Here is a 20,486-nt window from a genome sequence, read left to right on the forward strand (position 1 = left end):
GTATTTGTTGTTGACGCGCGAGGGTCTGATTTAAATAAAACGCCATTTCCCCGGCTGCTGCGTGTCTGAGAGGGTCGGAGGGCAACCTTGGGGCATTTCATAAAAGCAAGTGCACTGTAACCTTTCCCAGGGGGTACATGCCAGCAGCACACATCAACCTGCACCACCCGGGTACTGGGGGCATCCGTGATGAGGTGGGGGGCAACAGGGCGTGAGGTGGGTTATGGGTGGCAGTGTGTGTGGGGGGGGTTTGAGTTTTGGGGGTAGGGTAAGGGTAATTTAGGGAACCTGCAGGGGGCAGCACTTTACCTGCCTGGGTCATGTGTCCTGGAAAACATGGCTTATATGGTATAACTAAGGGAAGGGTCAGTGGGAGGGAGGCTACTGGGGCAATACACGGGCCGGACAGCTTGTTTTGCCCCAGGTCGTCACACAAGAAGGGCAGCTCGTCTCGCCCAGGGCAGTTTGAGGGGTGTGAGGGAAAGAGGCGGGCTGTGACGTCACCGGGCGGGATCACAAAAAAAACTGGCCAGTAGGCGTGGCGCAGACTAGGCGTCGAACGAGCGGGATCTCTCCTCCGGGCTGTCATTGGTTGCTGTGGAGCTCCTCCTTCAACCTCTATTGGTGGATGGGGTTGAGGCGAGAGCTCCGACGGCTCGGTGGCTCAGTGCGCATGCGCATCACTTCGTAGCAGTAGCAGCTCCAGGGACAGACAGCGCCCGGCAGTCACCGGCGCAGCGACCCGTACAGAAACCCCTTACCGACCGCAGCCTCAACCCCACCGCTATGGTGGACTATCACATGAGCGGACCCCCTCACACCGGAATTCTTGGACCTGACGGCAAATACATGGAGCAGGAAGATGATTGGGACAGGGACCTGCTGCTGGACCCGGCCTGGGAGAAGCAGCAACGCAAGGTGCGCCCTCAGCAAGGGGGACAACAAGCAGACCGACCGACCGACTGACACGGGGCTAGACAGACAGACAGGGGCGGGCAGGCTTACTGACGGAAACACGCGCAAACTGCCACACGGAACACACCGCCCGCGGCCCTGGGGCTGTGAACGTGCTGGTCGTAAACCGTGCGTATCCGGGGTGGGAGCCCGGAGCCCGGAGCCCTCCCCTCCCTCCTGAACATATATATATGCATACGTACGTACATATACACATATATATATATATATATATAGAGAGAGAGAGACACGTAAACATAGATACACATAAACATATATATATTACACACACTGGAGAAGTTTGGTGCTGAGTGTGGAGCGGTCATCGTGGTAACAAGTGCAGTGACCCCGCTAATTGCTCCCTGTCCAGCACTTTGACCCCGGGGCTGTTCCGGGTTACACCGGTGTTAGTGGGGGCTGTAGTGGGTTTGTGTGACATCACTGATGCTCTCTTTGAGGAGCTTTATCTGTTTTTTTGTCCCTGTTCTCCGTGTGGAATTGCTGATCGCCTGCCCCTCGCGTGTAGCGCTACCTGCACGGTCGCGCCAAGTGCCATCATCTGCCCCATTTGTGTTTCTCGGGGGCTGCTGATTTGTAGCCTGCAGTCATGTGACTGTAGAGAGAGAGACTCTGGTAGGAGGAAAGGCTGCATTGCCATATCGGCAGTAAAAGGACGGCTCCTGTGTGACAGTAAGAGCGCTGCGTGTCCAGAGCGGCCACCCCGCCACAAACTGGTTCTAACAGAAATGGTCCGGCTGAAAGATCTAGTGTTAAAGTAGATTGATATTGATGTCGGTTTACACGCAATGCATGCGCCTTCTGACATCACGGGATGTGCTGTGTAATGAGCCGCTATTGGCTGTTAAATGCCCCTCCATGTAGCTCGGGGGGGGCTGTTTGCCCTTTAGAAATCTTGCCCTATTGTTCTCACTAACGGGGGAGGGGGCCCGTGACCTCCCAGTGTGTGGCCCCCGCACCTGTATGGCGGCTCCGGGGATTAGGTGCAGAGGTGGAGCGCTTCCCCGGGCCGCGCTGGGTGTACCTGGAGCTTCCGCCCCGTCTGACTAACGTCTGTGATATGTCGCAGCCCCGCGCATGTTGGGTGTGTAGTGTCGGGAGGCACGCGCTTGGAGACTCCTTTTTACGGGGGGTATAATTACAGTGTGCCGGGTGGGTGCGGTGAGCGATCAGCCCCCTCGTCACTTAAAGCGTCACGTTAATAAATCCTTGTGATGTTTGGTGACAGTAATCCGTGACTCGGGCGTTCACTGCTTGGTGGACCTTGGCCTGGACGCAGTGACTGATGCGCTGATCTCCAGGACAGTTGGGATGTGCTGAGCAGATCACGGACTGTCCTGTGAGCCAATAAGCGGCCCGCCAGAAACCCGGCACTCGTCTCCCCGTGGGGGCTGCCGCTGTGTGGTTAGAATGCGTTGTGTGCTCTGTGTGTGCGCCGTGTGTGCAATGGGCCTGTCATGGAAGCCGTGTTTGTGCTGCGTGTTGCGTGTCCTTGGCTTCAGGTGTAAGTGAATCCAGCGACCTGGAATCCTTTCCAATTCCCCCGGCCGGGGCTCCTGGCCGCTCTGAAAGACCCCTTTATCGGGACCCTCCGGGGCAGCACAGTCGCCTTTTGTGGCAGACAATACCTCCCCGTAAGCAGAGCTGTCTGCGCCGAGCGCACCTGCCGGATCAGGTTTTTCAGGATGCCGTCCGCATGGGCCGTCAACGTGCCTTGTTTTGCCTCCTAACTTCTATTATGGGGGGTTGCTGTGCAGGTGTGTAAGGGTTAAGGAGAGCGACCCCTCCCACCGCACAGGTCTGGGGGGGGGGAGGCAGTTTTTGGAAGGGTCACTTAAACCCCATTCATGCAGTTCTGGAATTACCGGTATTACCGGCTGCCGGGGAAGAATAACGCCTTATTCTCCGGGCCCCTGGTGACGCGATTGTGTTCAGAGTTACTTGGCGGTTTGCGCTGCCTGCTCTCCTCTGGGTATAAGATGACTGCAGCGCGGCCTAACAACCCCCAGGCCTTACCCCAAACCCGTGACGGGGGTATGAGGACAGGGGGATGAGGGGGCATTAACGCTCCCGGGTTCAGCGGGCTGTACTTTTAACCTTCCAGTCCTCTAATCATTAACAGGGTTACTGCCAGCGTCCTCAGGAGGGAAAAGGTTAAGTAAGACTTTATTTGCTTAGTTGTGCAATCAAGGGATGGGTTAACTCTTTACTGACCGTGCTCTGGCTGCTCTACGGAAAGGGCTTGCCTGGTGCAGAGAGCTGGGGGTTACCTGTCCTACTCGCCCGGTTCTGGCCCTTCTGTGTAAGAGCCCGTGGGTACGACCGGCTCCGCCGTTACCGGCCTCCGTTATTCTCCGCTTCCCCGGCGCGGGGTCTGTGGGCGCTCTGTTCGGGGATTTCCCTTTAGTCGCCGGCGGTTACACGTCTGCTGTTAGTCTGTCGGCCGGATGAGCCTTACGTGATGTAGTAATTAAACAGCCCGCGGTGCGGTGACATCATAGAAAGGCCTGGCTTTTATCAGTCATGCTATATGTTATTGATATACATGTTCCTGACCTGCTGGGGGGGGCGCTGGCCCTGCTTGTGTAATCCGTGTTGTAATGGCTCCCTGGCACGGTGTGTGCAGAGACTTCTGTGGCCTCGGTTAGCGGCCGTTAACCCTTCGCAGGCCGGATCGTTACGCTTCCTTTTTATTATATGATCAGTGATTGGTTTGTACGCCCGCTGGGAGCGGGTCTGGCTCGGTCCCGGGGGCCGCCCGTTGGGTTCCGTTGCCAGGCGGGTGTTTTTTTCCTTCCGCCTGTGATTCCCGTGGGTGTGAGGTTAGTGTTTTGCTCCGACTTGTGGCTGGACGGAAGCCAGGGGTGTAGACACAGGGGCTGTTATGTGCCTGGATGCCACCTCTCTGTGTTGTTGCCCCGGGCTGGAGCCCCCGGGTCTCTCCGGAGAGTCGTTCCCCGCCATTCGCCTTCATAAAAATAGCAGCGGCTGCGCGGTAAACAAACGGCAGCCTTTCCCGCGCATGCTTATCCCTGACTGGCTCCGGAAGCCAATCATTGCACCGTTAAGGCGACGCGGCCCTCCTATGGGCTCTTGTGCTCTGTAAATACCCCGGCCGCGGTGACAGAACGAAGCAGCTGCCAGCGGGGGACGGGATAGTAAAGCCTGTTAGTCCTGAGCTCCGTGGAGGCGGTTAGTAGACATGGCCCGCATGCTAAGATGTATGTTAAGCGTGTTTACCGCGTGTGTCACGTTGGGGCGAGCGCATGGTGCGTGATTCTTTTGGTAAAGATAACGTTCAGCCCTTAGATTCTGGGGTAAAGTTTCAAAAGTTCTTGTCACCATAGCAACAGATGAGTCGTTCGGATTGGACAGTTTCATTGGTCGCTGTATCATTTCAACCTTTGAACCAGAATGACGTATCTTTAACCCCGTAGCATCTGAGTCTGGGTGCTGTGATGGCGTTTGGCGGCTTATCGCATCAGTCGTGTAACCTGCAAATGGTTCCCCGGGGCGCTTAATGTTCCCGCCGACACAAAACATCCGTGCGTGAAACCCACCTAGACGTGATAATAAGTATGCTGGTCGGGTAAGGGGTGTACGCCGGGAATAGGTATAGAGCCGCCGTCCGTCGGGTGGTCGCCGGGCCGCGCGTCTCTGTAAAGTTTCTCTTCTGTTTTCTTGCTTTTCTCCCTCATCTGCACTTAGTTAACCCGTGTCTCTGTCGGTGACCGCGTGTGCGTCGGCGTGTCGCACGCGTGATGCAGGTAGCACAAGAGAGTGAAAAACCTCACCGACCTGCTACATACCAAGTGAATTCCGGAGCTCCGCGGCTGTCATGCGCGGCTGTTCCTGCTCCCCAGGGAAAGTCTCGCCCCGGTGTACTGATACCTGGGCGCAGCGAGGGTGGCTTCCCTCCGAGACACGACGTTCTTCCTGTGGGTTCCCGTCACTCCCGCGCATGGGCAGCCGGGTCCAATGATTCAGTATTCATTATATTACGCGAGGCGCTACTCCCCATCGTACAGCACCACGGAGTATGATGGCGCTATATATATATATATATTACCGCTACTGCGCATGGGTTCTGGTTAAACGAAGTGACGGCGTTAACGGGAGCTGAAACCCGGTAGAGGAGGCCCGGCACTACCCCGGCTGTCTGTTTTCTATTTTATTTATTTATATTCTGCCCTAAATCAGTTATTTTAAGGACCCCCTTTAGGACCCCGTTTACTAGGTTACTTGCTCCGGAGACGCAGCCTGTGATGATGGTGAAACGCGTCGGGGGGCCGAGGCGGCCCCGGCAATGAGATGCAAATAAGGCGGCGGTTTCAAGGGAGCGTTTTCTGTCTCCGCTGCCGCCGAGAGGTTGAGGTTTTGCCGTCTTCCTGTTGCAGTCCCCCCTCCTCCCCCTCCCCATCCTGTCTCCGCCGGCCCTCCCGGGGGCCGCTGCGTGCCATTCGGAAGTCCGCAGCTTCCTCGCTTTAAGACTCGGATAAACACGCTGATTGCTTTCAAGGGCCTCGTCAGCGGCTACTAAACGGGCTTCGTTGCCTTCACGGGACGCGCGGCTCTGTCTGTGAAGCTGCACTCGCTTCTCCGTGACCCCGGCGCCCTCTCCTCCCCGCACACGCTAATTCCACGGGGTCTCCCGCCCCCCCGGGGCCCTCATGATTTTGTTTGGGTTGAGATTTTCCTCCTGTTTCCTTCGGATGCGCTCCGCGCATGTTTCCTGCGGCCGCTTCTAAGCCGGATCCGAATTCCGCTCATTCTTTACCCTTATTAGGCGTTTGCAGACTTTTGAAGTCGCGGAAATTCTTTCTCACACTCCGTCCCGTGTTTATTCGCGTGTCGCATGGAGAGCCCCGGTTCCTTTGCGTGCTGATAATGCTTTCCGTGAACCTGCCGTGACTTTAACCCCAAATCCGCTCCTCTCGCAGCCAAATATGGAGCGTCTCGAGCGCGCCTCTGACCCCCCCCGGCGCCTCTGACCCCCCCGGCGCCTCTGACCCCCCCGGCTAAACTTAGCAGCCCAGGAATTCGCTCGCTGGGATTACACGCAAAAGCGGAAAACCTTTCAGACGATGCGATTCGGTGACCGGGCCGCGCATGTTCCGCGCGTTGGAAATCTGCGTTCCGCGCATGTTCTGTGTGTGGGAAATCTGCGTTCCGCGCATGTTCCGCGCGTTGGAAATCTGTGGAGTTTAAGCCTCATCGGCCGTGGCTACTAAGCGGTTTCCGGTCCGGCGCGGGGATTTCTGTCACCGCAGCTCAGTAAATGCCGTACAGTCCGTCAGTATACATGAGCCAGACCACAATATCCACTGGTTTCTGTGCGATTAGAGCGTCGCTGCTCCCCGCGCTGATAGACGAGACGTTTCCCAGAGACTCCTGGGAAGTTTCACTGACCGCGGGCTGCTGAGATAAATCCCTCGCTTTAAGGCCATACTTTGCGTTATTTTTCCGCCCCTGTAATCCTGTGTATTGCGGCCGCTGTCGCGTGATCTGTCATAACCTGCAGCATTGTGCAAAAGGCAGTTACACCGAGAAACATCCGCTGACCTGCTGCAACTTCCCGTCCCGCAAAACCTCGACGAGAGAGAGAGACGCAGGCAGAGCGAGCGGAGGGGGGGGGCGCGTGTCCCCAGAGAGGGAGAGCGGGGGGGCGCGTGTCCCCAGAGAGGGAGAGCGAGGGGGCCGCGTGTCCCCAGACAGAGAGAGAGAGCGGGGGGGGGGCCGCGTGTCCCCAGAGAGGGAGAGCGGGGGGGCCGCGTGTCCCCAGAGAGGGAGAGCGGGGGGGCCGCGTGTCCCCAGAGAGAGAGAGCGGGGGGGGCGCGTGTCCCCAGAGAGGGAGAGCGAGGGGGCCGCGTGTCCCCAGAGAGGGAGAGCGGGGGGGCCGCGTGTCCCCAGAGAGAGAGCGGGGGGGCCGCGTGTCCCCAGAGAGGGAGAGCGAGGGGGCCGCGTGTCCCCAGAGAGGGAGAGCGAGGGGGCCGCGTGTCCCCAGAGAGGGAGAGCGAGGGGGGCCGCGTGTCCCCAGAGAGGGAGCGGGGCCGGGGCCGCGTGTCCCCAGAGAGAGGGAGAGCGGGGGGGCCGCGTGTCCCCAGAGAGAGGGAGAGCGGGGGGGGCCGCGTGTCCCCCAGAGAGAGAGAGCGGGGGGGCGCGTGTCCCCAGAGAGGGAGAGCGGGGGGGCGCGTGTCCCCAGAGAGGGAGAGCGGGGGGGGCGCGTGTCCCCAGAGAGGGAGAGCGGGGGCCCCGCGCTGGGCGGAATGTGTATTTTATATACGTTTGGCTCCCGGATATAATGAATGGATCCCCCGCGTCTCGTGTGACGTCTGCTTTATGTCGCTGCGTTCCGGGGGGGCTCTGGGAGGACTCGGGGGTTCTGGTTTGCCCCGTGCGCGTCATCGTAGGGTTAATCCATTAACCTGATGTGTCCCCTAATCTACCCGCCTTGCATGCTCTGCCTCGTCAGGCTGCAGCCACGAGGGGTTAACGGCATGCGTGCGACCTGTGTACATGGGCCGTTCATACCATCGGCCCCCCGGCCCCCGGCCGCCTTCCTGTTCTGCCGGCCTCTTTCCCTGTTTAGAATTCCTGATGTCGTTTGGATATTTATCGCTCTCCGGATCTCCTCGTCACTCCCAGCCAGCGAGGGGTTACGCCGTGAAGAACTACTGCCCCCCCCCACACACACCGGGATCTACCCCCCCCCCCCACGCAGTCACTCCGGCGGTACACGTGACCCTCCGCTCTCCCCGGGGGCCGGTATTATCCCACGGATTAATGTCTAACGGCCCGTGTCTATCCCATGCATGTTTAATCCCCTCACTGTATTACCCTCTACCACCTCTGCTGGGAGGCTGCTCCACTTATCTCCCCCCTCTCAGTAAAGTAAAGCTTCCTTCCGTTCCATCTCAGTCTCTGACTCTCTAGTGTTGGATTCCGCTCTCTTGTTGTAACGTCTCTCCTGTGCTTTATGGGTTTGCGTCTCTCTCTCTCCCCGTCCGTCCGTCTGTCCCCCCCGGGCCGGGGTATTGGGGTTGAGTATCGTGGCTGTGACCTGTATAATAATTTGAAACCAGAGTTTCTCGCCCAGCCCGATGAGCTGAGTGTTTTTTCCGGCCGCTCCTCTTCACGGCTTCCGAGCGCTAAACATTAGAGCCGGAAGAATGCGAGCAATGCGTTAATCTTTAACGTGCAGTAAAACCTGCGCCGCTGCAGCGGACGGGGCAAAGTGCGCTCGGGGAAATGCCCCGAGAACCAGAGGGTGGTAGATGAGTGGAACAGCCTCCCAGCAGAGGTGGTAGAGGGTAATACAGCGAGGGGATTAAGCATATATGGGATAGACATCCGGCTCCTGAATCCTAAATGTAACTTTTGAGTCTTCACAGTAGGAGAAGCTGGACGGGGGCCGGATGGGGCCGATCCGCCGGTGGGTTCCGTGTAACCCCAGAACCTTTATTAATACGGCGGGCGTTTAATAATCGGGGTGCATGCTGGGAAACGTCTGACTGTTTCTCGCCTGTTTGCTCGGCCAGCGGTCGGATATTTATAGCCGGGCCGGCAGGAAGTGTTGTTTTTTCCGGCGACCGAAATCGCTTAAAATTCACCCCAAATTCATCGCGAGAATCCATAGAAATGAGGCAAGATCTGCTTTACGGAGCGTACCGGATACAGGGCGGGCGCTCCAGCTTGTGGCCCTCGGGGGCCGCATCTCTTCTGTTTGGATGCACTGAGCGTGGCTCCGGATTTCTGCTCTTTTTGGGCGCTCTGCCTGTTACCCCCGAGCCAGCTGCGCGCATGTGTCGTGGCTGTGCGGGGAAGCGCGTCTCCGTGGTAACCGGCGGGGTCTGGTGCTGGGTTATGGTGGGGCAGTTAGTAGGATTGCCCGCCTCTCCTCGCTCTCTTCCCACAGCCTGGCACTCTGACTGGGGTGGAAAAACACTTTAATACGCCGTGGCGTTAGCACCTGTCGCCCGCCAGCCGTGCCCCGGACTCCTGGAATCTGCCGGCGGTTGGTCAGGGAGTGTTTCGGCCCCCCGGCCCCTCCTGCGTTGCTCATCCCCGGGAATGCGTAAAGGAATGGCTGCCGCGCCGCATTCCTCCCGGCTGAGCTAATGGCAGCCGCGCTGGTTGCCTCCGGCAGGAAGGGTGGAGTGCGGCGGCGGAAACGTGGAGGGCTCCCCGCTCACCTGAGAGCGACTCGGCAGCAGCGGGCGAGATTCCACCTCCAGGGACAATGACGGCAGTGTCCGCACCGGCCCCCCATCCCCCACCCCACTTCAATGAACACTAATTGCTTCCGTTGGGCCTGTAATTAGCAGCGGCTGTCGGCTCCGCTGCATGTAAATTGCGAGCGCGATGCGGGGGCGGCGACCGCGAGGACTTCCTGCCCCAAACTCCCCCCCCAGTCAGTAAATGGTTAAAGGGACGCTGCAGCTGTTATTTGCACTTCGGTGCATGCGGAAGTCTGCAGATACCCCGGCTATGGAAGAGTGAGCTGGGGGCCGGAGCGGGGGCCGCAAGACCCCGGGGCAGAACGCGCTGCTGGCTTCACGGTGACCTCCATGCGGACGCCGCGCAGGAAGCCGCTCTCTGCCTCTCGTTTCTAAGACAATAGAGCCGTCTGCGAGGGCCGCCGATGCAGGGTGTGGCGGGGCGTTTGTGCAATAGAGCGGAGAGACAAGTCCTCGCAGGGACCGGCAGGGCGTGCCGAGAGTGCCGGGGAGCCGCATTCCTCAGCCGCACTCGCACTCACCTGCTCGCACTCACCTGCCACTCTCAAGGACACCAACACCTCTCTCTCATCCCCAACCGTGACCCGGAAGGCCAAAGAATGCCAGGAATGGAGCTCTTTACTCACTCGATGGGCTTGGCTGGCGGGAAGAATGTGCCTGCGCGGCATGAGTGATCCCGCTGTGACAGGTGTCCTCCCTGTGTGTTAAGCTCTGCGGGGGCCATTTTGGATCCTGGCATTCCCTCGGAGGGGGGTGTGGGTGACAGGTGTCCCCGGGTATTAGGGGGCTTTGTGATTCTTTTGCTCCCTTCCCTCCATACTCACCCGAGTGTCGCTGTCAGGCACTCTGTATTACTGTGACCCCCAGGAATAAAAGCCCCCGTTTAACTCATTCAGGTATGCAGTCGGTGCAGTCGGCGTTTCCGCTATTTCTTGGAGAGATTAATCCAATAATAATAATAATAATAATAATATTTTATTTATATAGCGCCAACAATCTACGCAGCGCTTCATACAATCCATAAATTCAAGGGGTCCGACCAGACGGGAACTGACAGACTGAGACAAACCCATACATTCGGTGGGGAGACTCGGCTCGCAGGCCGTTACCGGTGGTCTCGCTGCGGCTCGCCGGTTTCTGATGTTCTGAGTTCTCTTCTCCCCGCAGACTTTCACCGCTTGGTGTAACTCGCACCTGCGCAAGGCCGGCACCCAGATCGAGAACATAGACGAGGATTTCCGCGATGGGCTGAAGCTCATGCTGTTGCTGGAAGTGATTTCTGGTAAGAGGGGCAGCGAAATGCGGGGGCATCGGCCGGGCTGTCGCTGCACCCCCCCTCCCCCGCGGGGGCATCGGCCGGGCTGTCGCTGCACCCCCCCTCCCCCGCGGGGGCATCGGCGATGGAGGAAGCCGGAGGGTAACCTCTTTTCTTGCGGTTTCAGGCGAGCGTCTCCCCAAGCCGGAGCGGGGCAAGATGAGGGTCCACAAAATAAACAACGTCAACAAAGCCCTTGACTTCATCGCGAGTAAAGGGGTAAAGCTGGTGTCCATCGGGGCAGAAGGTGAGCAGGCTTGGGGGGCTCGAGTTATAGTTGTGGGTGGAGGGAGCGATCACCATGGAAACACTGGGGAATGCCTCAACTGCCCTGTGCCCTCCATGCTTTCCGGTGGATTTGTGCCCTGCTTGGGGCGGGTGGGCATGTGTGCGGGGCAGGGGGGATTATTGCCTCTTTGCCGGGGGTCCTGCTGGTTTCGGGGGTCTGTATCGCTGTCACAGGGAGGAAAGCCGTTCTCTTGCCTCGTATTTAGTGTCTCTGCCCCAAACTTCTATTTTTTTTCATTGTTTTTTTTCCCGTTATTTTAGAAATCGTCGATGGCAACGCAAAGATGACGCTGGGAATGATCTGGACCATAATCCTCCGGTTTGCCATTCAGGACATCTCTGTGGAAGGTGACTGCTCCGCTTCAACTACCTCTTTAATTTCACCGTCTCCTTCCCGATTGTTTTAATAACGAGCTTCGTTCCGCAGAGACGTCCGCCAAGGAGGGTCTGCTGCTGTGGTGTCAGCGAAAAACCGCGCCGTACAAGAACGTCAATGTGCAGAACTTCCACATAAGGTAACCGCTGCGCCTGCGCGGCCCCCTGCCGGCTCCCAAGCCGACCTGCGCTCGCCGTGTGGTGATCTTTGCTTCTGTTTTACAGCTGGAAGGATGGCTTGGCTTTCAACGCCCTGATCCACAGACATCGCCCCGAGCTGATAGAGTACGACAGACTTAGAAAGGTACGCTGCCCCCCCCCCGAGACCACCCGGCCTGAGACCCCCAAACACCCCCCCCCCGCACGTTCGTCACTCATTGCACGTTTCCCCCTCCCGCAGGACGACCCGGTCACCAATCTGAACAACGCCTTCGAGGTGGCCGAGAAATACCTGGACATCCCCAAGATGTTGGACGCTGAAGGTGAGCGTCGGCCCCGATGCGGAGATTTCGGGTTCTTTTCTCCTGCAGGCGGTCGCTCCGTGACGTCGCTTAACCCTTTCTTACCCGGATAGCTGAAGGCGTCTCCTCTCCTTTGTGGTGTTAACCCCGCTGACCCCCTTGCGGATGTGAAAGGGATCTCCGCTTCTGTTTCATTGGTCCATATTAACCAATTAAATGCCTGGGGTTACTCTCCCTCGGCTGAGCGGCGCAGGCCCATATTGTGACGGATTTTCCCTTTTAAGCGGAGCGAGCGGGGTCAGCGCCTTCCCTCCCCACCTCTTCTGTTTCTTAACGTATCTCCTTCATTTCCAGACATTGTCAACACCGCTCGTCCCGATGAGAAGGCAATCATGACATACGTGTCCTCTTTCTACCACGCCTTCTCTGGAGCTCAGAAGGTAGCGTCCAAGGCGGCCCGCAGCGCCTCTCCTCGCCTCCTCTCTCTCCTCCGCATGCATCACCTGCTTCTCTTACAGCTGCCGGCGGCTCTCCCCTCGCTGTGTGTCTGGACTGCCGAGTGGGGGGCTTCCGCTCGTTTACACGGCCCACCCTGTGTTTTTAATAGACCCCTAGTTGTTAGGGTCAAGCCCCCCATAGCGTTCTCCTGCGTTACCCCCACGCTGTCCCCGACACAGAGCGATGGCTGAGAGCTGCAGGTCTGGGGCAGGACGTGGCCCCTCCGGCTCCCGGCCCCTCCGGCCCGCTCCGCTCCCTCTCACTCTTGTCCTTGTCCCGTTTCTCTCTCTGTCTCTTTGCACAGATATTGTGGGCACTCTCAGACCCGATGAGAAAGCCATAATGACCTACGTGTCCTGCTTCTACCACGCTTTCTCTGGTGCTCAGAAGGTGAGCTGGGCTTTGCGTGCCGTTCCTCTCTGATGCTCTCTCCCGGGGGTGCCAGGCTTTGTACCTTGGCAGACTGACGTGGAGACCGATGAGCTTTGTGCCGCGTTATTATAGTCATTCTTACCGGATCCCCCAATCCCTGCTTTTTATTTGCTGGCTGAGCGTGATGTGGAAGCTTGCCTCTGATCACGAGTTTATGGGGCTTTAAACGAGAAACTTCAAAGCCAGCGTCGGCTCGTCGGTGTAATTAATAGCATGCGCGGCCGGCCCAGCGGAAACCCGCATCCGGACAACAACCCCCCGCCCCCTGAAAACTGTATTCCTTATCCAGAGTCCGTTCCATGTACTGATTGCAGCTTCTACCTAATGAGTTAATAAAATGCGACGAGCGCAGGGAGGTCTTTGTCATGCGTTCTGCTGCAGCCGCTGGTTCCGACTCCCCATGCGGCGCCGAGCTACCCGCGTCACGCCACGTGCCCTGTCCGTGTCTCTGCTTTAAACCACTCTCTGTACTCTGAGCCGGCAGCTCTTTGCTTGGCTTTGGTGTTGGGGGGGAGGGGGTTAATGCGACGTCTCATTTATCGCGCATCTTCGTTCCTTTTAGGCTGAGACGGCAGCCAACAGAATCTGCAAAGTCCTGGCTGTGAACCAGGAGAACGAGCACCTGATGGAGGATTACGAGAAGCTCGCCAGTGACGTGAGTCTGCGCGGAGCGCCCCGGGGTCGGACGCGCTTATGGCTACCGCTAGCAGAGAATCGGGGGGGGAGGGGTATCTGAGGGCAGGTAGAGGATTGGTGTAAATATTCAGTTTTAGGAATTTACGCTAAAATAAAACTCTTCGGTAAAGTTTACTAAAATCGCCGTGACGACAGCCTGGTGAGAGAGCGCGTGGCCCCCAAAGGCGGCAGGTTCACATGAGACTCCTTCCCCGCGCGGTGACCGCGGTCTGCGGCTCGTTGTCTCATCACGCGTGTTCCCTCTCGGCAGCTGCTGGAATGGATCCGGCGCACGATCCCGTGGCTGGAAGACCGCGTGCCGGAGAAGACCATGCACGACATGCAGCAGAAGCTGGAGGACTTCAGGGACTATCGCCGAGTCCACAAACCCCCCAAAGTGCAAGAGAAATGCCAGCTGGAGATCAACTTCAACACTCTGCAGACCAAGCTGAGGCTCAGCAACCGGCCCGCGTTCATGCCGTCCGAGGGCAAGATGGTGTCGGTGAGGCCCTGGGGATGCTGCCGGCGGGGGGCTCCATATGTATATAATGGGGTGTCGGTGCTCATGTTGCCCCTCGGCGTTCCTTCTCCCCCCAGGACATTAATAACGGCTGGCAGCACCTGGAGCAGGCGGAAAAGGGTTACGAGGAATGGATGCTGAACGAGATCCGCCGGCTCGAGAGACTCGATCACTTGGCCGAGAAGTTTAGACAGAAGGCGTCTATCCACGAAGCCTGGACAGAAGGTGCGTTGTGCTGCGGCTTGCGCAGGCGCGTGGTGCCGTCCCCTACGTTCTGCGTCGTTAGTCGCCGGCCGCCGGCTTGGTGAATGGATTTTTAACCCGATGCGGCTCCTTCCCACAGGCAAAGAGGCCATGCTGAAGCAGAAGGACTACGAGAGCGCCACCCTGTCGGACATCAAGGCGTTGATTCGAAAGCATGAGGCGTTTGAGAGCGACCTGGCGGCCCACCAGGACCGAGTGGAGCAGATCGCGGCCATCGCGCAGGAGCTGAAGTGAGTAGAGGGTTTTAGTCAGAGTCCTGGTGATGAGTTGGGGTAACTCTTCATGGTGTGAAGGCAGCCGAGGGGTTAAGGCGCCCCCGTTATTCTCATCTACTATAGTCTTCATCACTTAACTATCCCGGACCGGGGGGCATCTCCCACGTGGTGTCCTGCTGCTCGGTGGGCCGGTTACAGGCCGTTTATATATGGCGGCTCGGCACGGTCTGCGTTATAACATAGATATGACATCATCGTGTCTTAAATGTCAGGGCTGCCCCTCATGGAGTATTATAACCCATCTCAGGGAGGGTGGATCATGGGCCCGCCGTTGCCAGCAGTGAGCGCTGTGCTTTATACGGGCCGGTACAGATGTATAGTGTGCAGCCGGCGGACGTGTCCGGACACACTGCTGCCGGTGTTGCTGCCGGTTACACGCGGTTATTGTAAGAAATTCCCCGGCAGATATGAATGGGAGCCTTTATTACCCCGAGCCGGGTACGAGTAACCACACGCTCGCTTTGGGGCGGTGGGGGTTGTAATGCCCCCGGGTCTGGCGCTAACGGGGGTGTTTTGTGTCTCCGGCAGCGAGCTGGATTATTACGACTCGCCCAGCGTGAACGCGCGCTGCCAGAAGATCTGTGACCAGTGGGATGTGTTGGGGTCGCTGACGCACAGCAGGAGAGAGGCTTTGGAGGTGAGGGCAATTCTCCGGGACGGGGTAATCATCGTCGTCGTGCGGTTTCCGTGAATTTGCCCGTTTACCCTGCTTTACCTCTTTCAGCAAACCGAGAAGCAGTTGGAGGCCATTGACCAGCTGTACCTGGAGTATGCCAAGAGGGCCGCGCCGTTCAACAACTGGATGGAGGGCGCCATGGAGGATTTGCAGGACATGTTTATAGTGCACACTATCGAGGAGATCGAAGTGAGTAGCCTGGGGACAGTTGGGGGGCTGCTGGGGACAGTTGGGGGGGCTGCTGGGCCCACGAAATCGCTCATTGTTTTCTGAATAAACTGAACCCGGACCCCTGTTTGCCCCCAGGGTCTGATTGCCGCTCACGAGCAGTTCAAATCTACCCTGCCGGACGCGGACCGCGAGCGCGAGGCTATCCTGGACATCCAGGCCCAAGCCCAGAAGATCGCCGATTACAACCACATCAAGCTGGCCAGCGGCAACCCGTACACCTCGGTCACCCCGCAGACCATCAACTCGCAGTGGGAGAAGGTAGGTTGGTGAGGGGGGCGAGAGCAGAGAGCCGTGGGGGGGGCTGGGACGAGAGAGGAGAGCTGCGCCGGGGGGGGGCGAGAGCAGAGAGTTGCGCCGGGGGGGGGCGGGGCGAGAGCAGAGTGTTGCGCCGGGGGGCTTCTCGCAGCGCGTCACTGACGGATGTTCTGTGCAGGTCCAGCAGCTCGTTCCCAAGAGAGACAGCGCGCTGAACGGGGAGCAGGACAAGCAGCAGTCCAATGAAAGCCTGCGTCTGCAGTTTGCCAACCAGGCCAACTTGGTAGGACCCTGGATCCAGTCCAAAATGGAGGTGAGTGCTGTTCTGCGCAGGCACGTAGTCCACCCGATGCCGGGTCTACTGCCACCTGCAGGGGACATGAGGTACTGCATGGTGTTGCTCTGTATGCCCGCGAGCGCTTTACGTTCCCGGCCTCTAACCTCTGCCACGTCTCTTGCCAGGAGGTGGGCCGCATTGCCATTGAGATGCACGGCACGCTGGAGGATCAGATGAGCCACCTGAAGCAGTACGAGCAGAGCGTCATCAACTACAAGCCCAACATCGACAAACTGGAGCAGCAGCACCAGCTCATCCAGGAGGCCCTGATATTCGACAACAAGCACACCAATTACACCATGGAGGTGAGGGGGGCGTGGGGGCCGAACACGGGGGCCGAAGGGCGTAGGGGCAGAGAACAGAACGAGGGTGACTGCGAGAATGTTGTGCTCCTGCTGGCTGTATTATATGTACTTTATTCCTCCCCAGCACATTCGCGTCGGCTGGGAGCATCTCCTCACCACCATCGCCAGAACAATCAATGAAGTGGAAAACCAGATCCTCACTCGCGACGCCAAGGGCATCAGCCAGGAGCAGATGCACGAGTACCGGGCCTCATTCAACCACTTCGACAAGGTGAGGAGCCTTCGGCCGGCGACTGCCGCGGGTCGCAGTGAGAGGTGGCGACTGTCCCGATTCCGGGCTTTCAGTTAAATGTCGGAGGCTGGTTTGAAAAATGCCCGATGGGGATTGGCTCAGGTTCTGACAGTGGGCGTGGCCTTACCCAGTGTTAAGTTGGTCCTCTGAGTAGCACACGGGGTGTCCGTGGGTCTCCGACCAGGCGTTTCATAAATCTTTTCTGTCAGAGACCACCTCCCTCTGGTAGCTCAGCAGCTTCTAGACTTCTCAGAGGAAGAATCCACGTTCCTCGCTCGCTTTTTGTACTTTTTGTAATGTGTTTGGTTTTTGTTTTTTTCCTCTCTTCCTTCCCGTTTGGCCACCATCCACCGACGTGGCCTCCCTCTGCCTCCCTGGGCCCACGCGGTTCTGTCCGTCAGGACCATACGGGCGCCCTCGGACCTGAAGAATTCAAAGCCTGCCTCATCAGTCTGGGATACGATGTGGAGAACGACAGACAGGTACAGAGCGAATGCCAACCCGAGCTAACCGTGTGCCCGTCTCTCTCTCTGCTTCCCCTCTACCTCTCCGCTGTCTCTCTGATACCAACCGCCCGGCACGCTCTCTCCTCTCGGCTCTGTCGTTTATTTTCTTTCGCTCTCTCTCTGTCTCTCGGAAAGAAGAGAATCGGTGCTCTGGATGGGGAGGACTTCCGGGCTCTTCTTATCTCTACGGGATGCAGCCTGGTATGGGCCTCTCCGTTCTGTGGTTGCTATCGTGCTGTCTGGTGCCGTCTTCTGTGATTCCCCTACCTCTCCTAGCGGTGCAATTAATGCCCCCCCATACACTGATTTACCCCGCTGTCACCTCTGTTTTAGGGAGAGGCAGAGTTCAACAGAATCATGGCCATCGTGGATCCAAACAATTCCGGCATGGTGACTTTCCAAGCATTCATCGACTTCATGTCCCGAGAGACCACGGACACGGACACCGCCGACCAAGTCATCGCATCATTCAAGGTCTTGGCTGGAGATAAGGTGAGGTGGCTCTTGGCTACTCGGGATGTAATCTAAGGTTTCAATTTACTGAGAGGGTGGTGGATAAGCGGAACAACCTCCCAGCAGAAGTGGTAGAGGGTAATACAGTGAGGGGATTAAACATGCATGGGATAGACATACGGCTCCCGAATCTAAGACGAGACCGACGACTGATTAAGGTTCGAGTCTTTACAGCAGGAGAAATGGGCCACTAGACGGGGGCCGAATGGGTCTTACTTGCCATCACGTTGTGTGTCTGACGCCATCTTTCCCTTTTTCCCCCCCAGAACTACATCACAGCAGCAGAGCTGCGCCGGGAGCTGCCGCCGGACCAGGCCGAGTACTGCATCGCTCGCATGGCGCCGTACCAGGGCCCAGACGCAGTCCCCGGAGCGCTGGATTACATGTCCTTCTCTACTGCGTTGTATGGCGAGAGCGACCTGTGAGACCGCAGGAGGGGGGAAGACTCGAGGGGGGCCCCCGCCTGAAAGTGTCCTACCATCCTCTATCGGCTAGTAATGCCTTTCTGGCGCAGTCGGAGCTCTGGGGGAGCGAGGAAATTCTGGGCTTACTATCGCGCCCCTGCCGCCAAGGACGAGAGGGGATCACAGTAACTTTCACTCCCTTTGCAGGGAGGGAGGATGGTGCAGACAGGACCTGCGCGGCCGCTCCTCCCCCTCTACAAAGCTTACTATGCAATGGCTAAGGCGTAAGGGATGCTTGCTGACACTGCCCCTCCATACACTCCCACCCCCCCTCTCCTCCTTGGGTTATTTATTCCTGGTCCTTTCCCGCGCGACTCCCGTTGGTCGGGGATCCCGTACAATAAGTTGCTTCTCTATTGTATATTGATCGTTTCGGTGTTGAATTTCTCTGGAAGGCTCCACACTGCAGGCAGGGGAGAGATCCACGATAGGTGCGCGCTTCCCCGAGCTCTTTCACGGAGTCATGTTTTGGCGGGGGAGACGCGGCTGTGTCTGAGAAGGCAGCTGGTGTTCATCCGCTCGCATCTGTTACAAACACTTCTCTGACGTTGCATGCAAAACCTGGGATGGGCGGGGCTTAAAAGCCGTCTAGCCAATCACGTTCCGGGGTATTTAAAAAGTTACCCCATGAGCTTCATGCCACTTCCATAGAACTCACATTCCTTACGCTCTCGCTCTCTCTCGGGAGGATGCCGCTGCGGCGCATGCGCTGAGAGAGAGGGGCTTCACTTTGCTTGGGATGCTCGGCCCCCACACCCTACATTCCATTATTCGGCTAATCGTAAAATTCCATTTTTATATATATATATTTTTTTGCTATTTCTTTTCTCTAAGGACCAAAAAAAATGAATAAAAAAAAAAAATCAGAAAGATGGAAACTATTTAGTTAATTTAGGGGATTTATGATAATATATATATATATATTCACCTAGCGGAACCTATATTTGCATTTTTCTTGTCTTTAAATAAAGCGGTTGCTGAGGTCGGTCACATTCCTCGTCTCACTTTTTATACTGGCAGCCGTATGGGAGAAGGCGAGGCCTCGTCACCGGTCCGTCTGTCTGTCCTGCCTACACCTCCTGCCTCTCCTTACAGAACAATAAATGATATTTTTAAGATAAATCCGTGCCGTTCTGGTGTTTTGTGGGCAGCGGGGGAGGGGGGGTTCGCGGCTTCTCTCTACCGGTGACGGGACGGGGGCAGATCTCATCCGGCGTAGACCGTCCCGGCGGCCCCTCGGCGTTTGCTGGACCGGATCCTCCGTCTCCTGGGTGAAATCCACCCCGCGACCCCCGCTCTGTCGGACTCTTAACGGCTTGAGTCGGTCGTCCGTTTCCGAATGGCGATGGCCGCCCAACCTCTTTAGTGAATAAACCCTCCGACCGCGCCCTGGCACCTCCGGCGCCCCTCCGCCTGTGTAAGTTAGAAGGCTGTTGGTGGATCTCCATACCACCCGTAAGACGCAGGTAATGCGATGCGCCAGCTCTGTTATCCCCACCGTGCTCGAGGCGTTGATGGAGCGTCAGCCTCTGTGCGCTAATCCCCGATGCCGAGTTACGTTGCCGCTTGCTGCGGGACTCCTGGATGCTGTGAGCCCTCGGTTTCCGGGCGGCCCTGCCCTGTACATGCCACGATTTGGCTGGGCAGAAGGGGCTGCTGAGTGCTCCAGTAACGTGATGGGTGCTGAGCCCGAGGGCCCCAACGCTGAGCGACCCCACAGGAGACGCTGGTTCCTCCATGGAAGAAATGGATGTTAAAGGGACGATAACATAAAAAAACCACATTGAGATGCGACTCCAGGGTCCTGCTGAGCGATGCGGTGTAACGGCCCCGGAAACAACATCAAAAAACAAATAAAAAATATAAAAAGTTTCCCGTTGGTTCCATCCCGGACCCTCTGCTGAGCTCCCCCTGCAGGCTGATCGCAGGTACTGTGCGGTCCTGCTTACTGATCGCTCCGACCGGCAGCAATGGGAGCGAAAGGAGGGAGAGACTGTTTCAAAAAATACCTCAAAAATGTAAAAAAAAACAGACAAAAACGGTAATGGACGGCCATAAAAAAAAAGGTAAAAATAATAAATGGAAAAATTAAGTGCCCGCTACAAATATATAAAAAATTAAAAAAAAAAATTATAAAAGAGCATTTTGCAAACCTAAAAGCCAACCTGTCTGGGGTATCGTTCTGCTTGGGGGGCGTTTAACATAAATTGGTGGTGCGGGGGGGGGTAATCGCTGTGCAGGAAATCCTCATTAATGTTGTTTTCTATTATTTTATTTTACATTTAATTCATACTCACCGACCGACAAAAACGTGCAGAAGCAGAAAGCCCAGATCTGTTATAATTTGTGTCGATAAACCTAGAAAAGGGAAATTGTGGCTGAACAAAAATATACTGAAACCCGCAAAAAAATCTCCTTTCCCCCTAAAGGAATAAAACCTTGTGTCACAAAGGGGTTAAAATATTACCTTTCCTTATCCTGTTGTTATTTTTCTGATGTACGCTTCCTGGGTATTTTGGGCTTCCCGGATAAAATGTTGTTTTTTTAAACATATTGCGCTTTTATTTGTTTCTTTGTCTCTTTTATGATTCCTCA

At 57.1% G+C, this 20,486-nt stretch overlaps 1 protein-coding gene across 2 annotated transcripts; it reads left to right on the plus strand.

Moving 5' to 3' along the window:
- The first annotated feature begins 660 nt into the window (after positions 1 to 660).
- Positions 661 to 19,013, plus strand: ACTN4 (actinin alpha 4). 2 transcript variants are annotated; one of them, XM_053472795.1, is made up of 21 exons: positions 661 to 918; positions 10,377 to 10,491; positions 10,652 to 10,771; positions 11,074 to 11,160; positions 11,240 to 11,327; positions 11,413 to 11,491; positions 11,588 to 11,669; positions 12,451 to 12,536; positions 13,141 to 13,233; positions 13,525 to 13,755; positions 13,851 to 13,998; positions 14,117 to 14,267; positions 14,841 to 14,949; positions 15,037 to 15,177; positions 15,295 to 15,477; positions 15,653 to 15,787; positions 15,937 to 16,116; positions 16,241 to 16,387; positions 16,810 to 16,890; positions 17,248 to 17,406; positions 17,694 to 19,013. In XM_053472795.1, the coding sequence occupies exons 1-21, from the start codon at positions 787 to 789 to the stop codon at positions 17,850 to 17,852; spliced, it is 2,706 nt and encodes a 901-aa protein (XP_053328770.1). In that variant the 5' UTR covers positions 661 to 786; the 3' UTR covers positions 17,853 to 19,013. The 2 variants fall into 2 exon arrangements, with proteins under 2 accessions (XP_053328770.1, XP_053328769.1); XM_053472794.1 differs by lacking the exon at positions 12,451 to 12,536 and adding an exon at positions 12,003 to 12,088 and having other exon boundaries at positions 662 to 918.
- Positions 19,014 to 20,486: the final 1,473 nt, after the last annotated feature.

The sequence above is a fragment of the Spea bombifrons genome, chromosome 8, assembly GCF_027358695.1.
Source record: "Spea bombifrons isolate aSpeBom1 chromosome 8, aSpeBom1.2.pri, whole genome shotgun sequence".
In the NCBI taxonomy this organism is placed as follows: Eukaryota; Metazoa; Chordata; class Amphibia; order Anura; family Pelobatidae; genus Spea; species Spea bombifrons.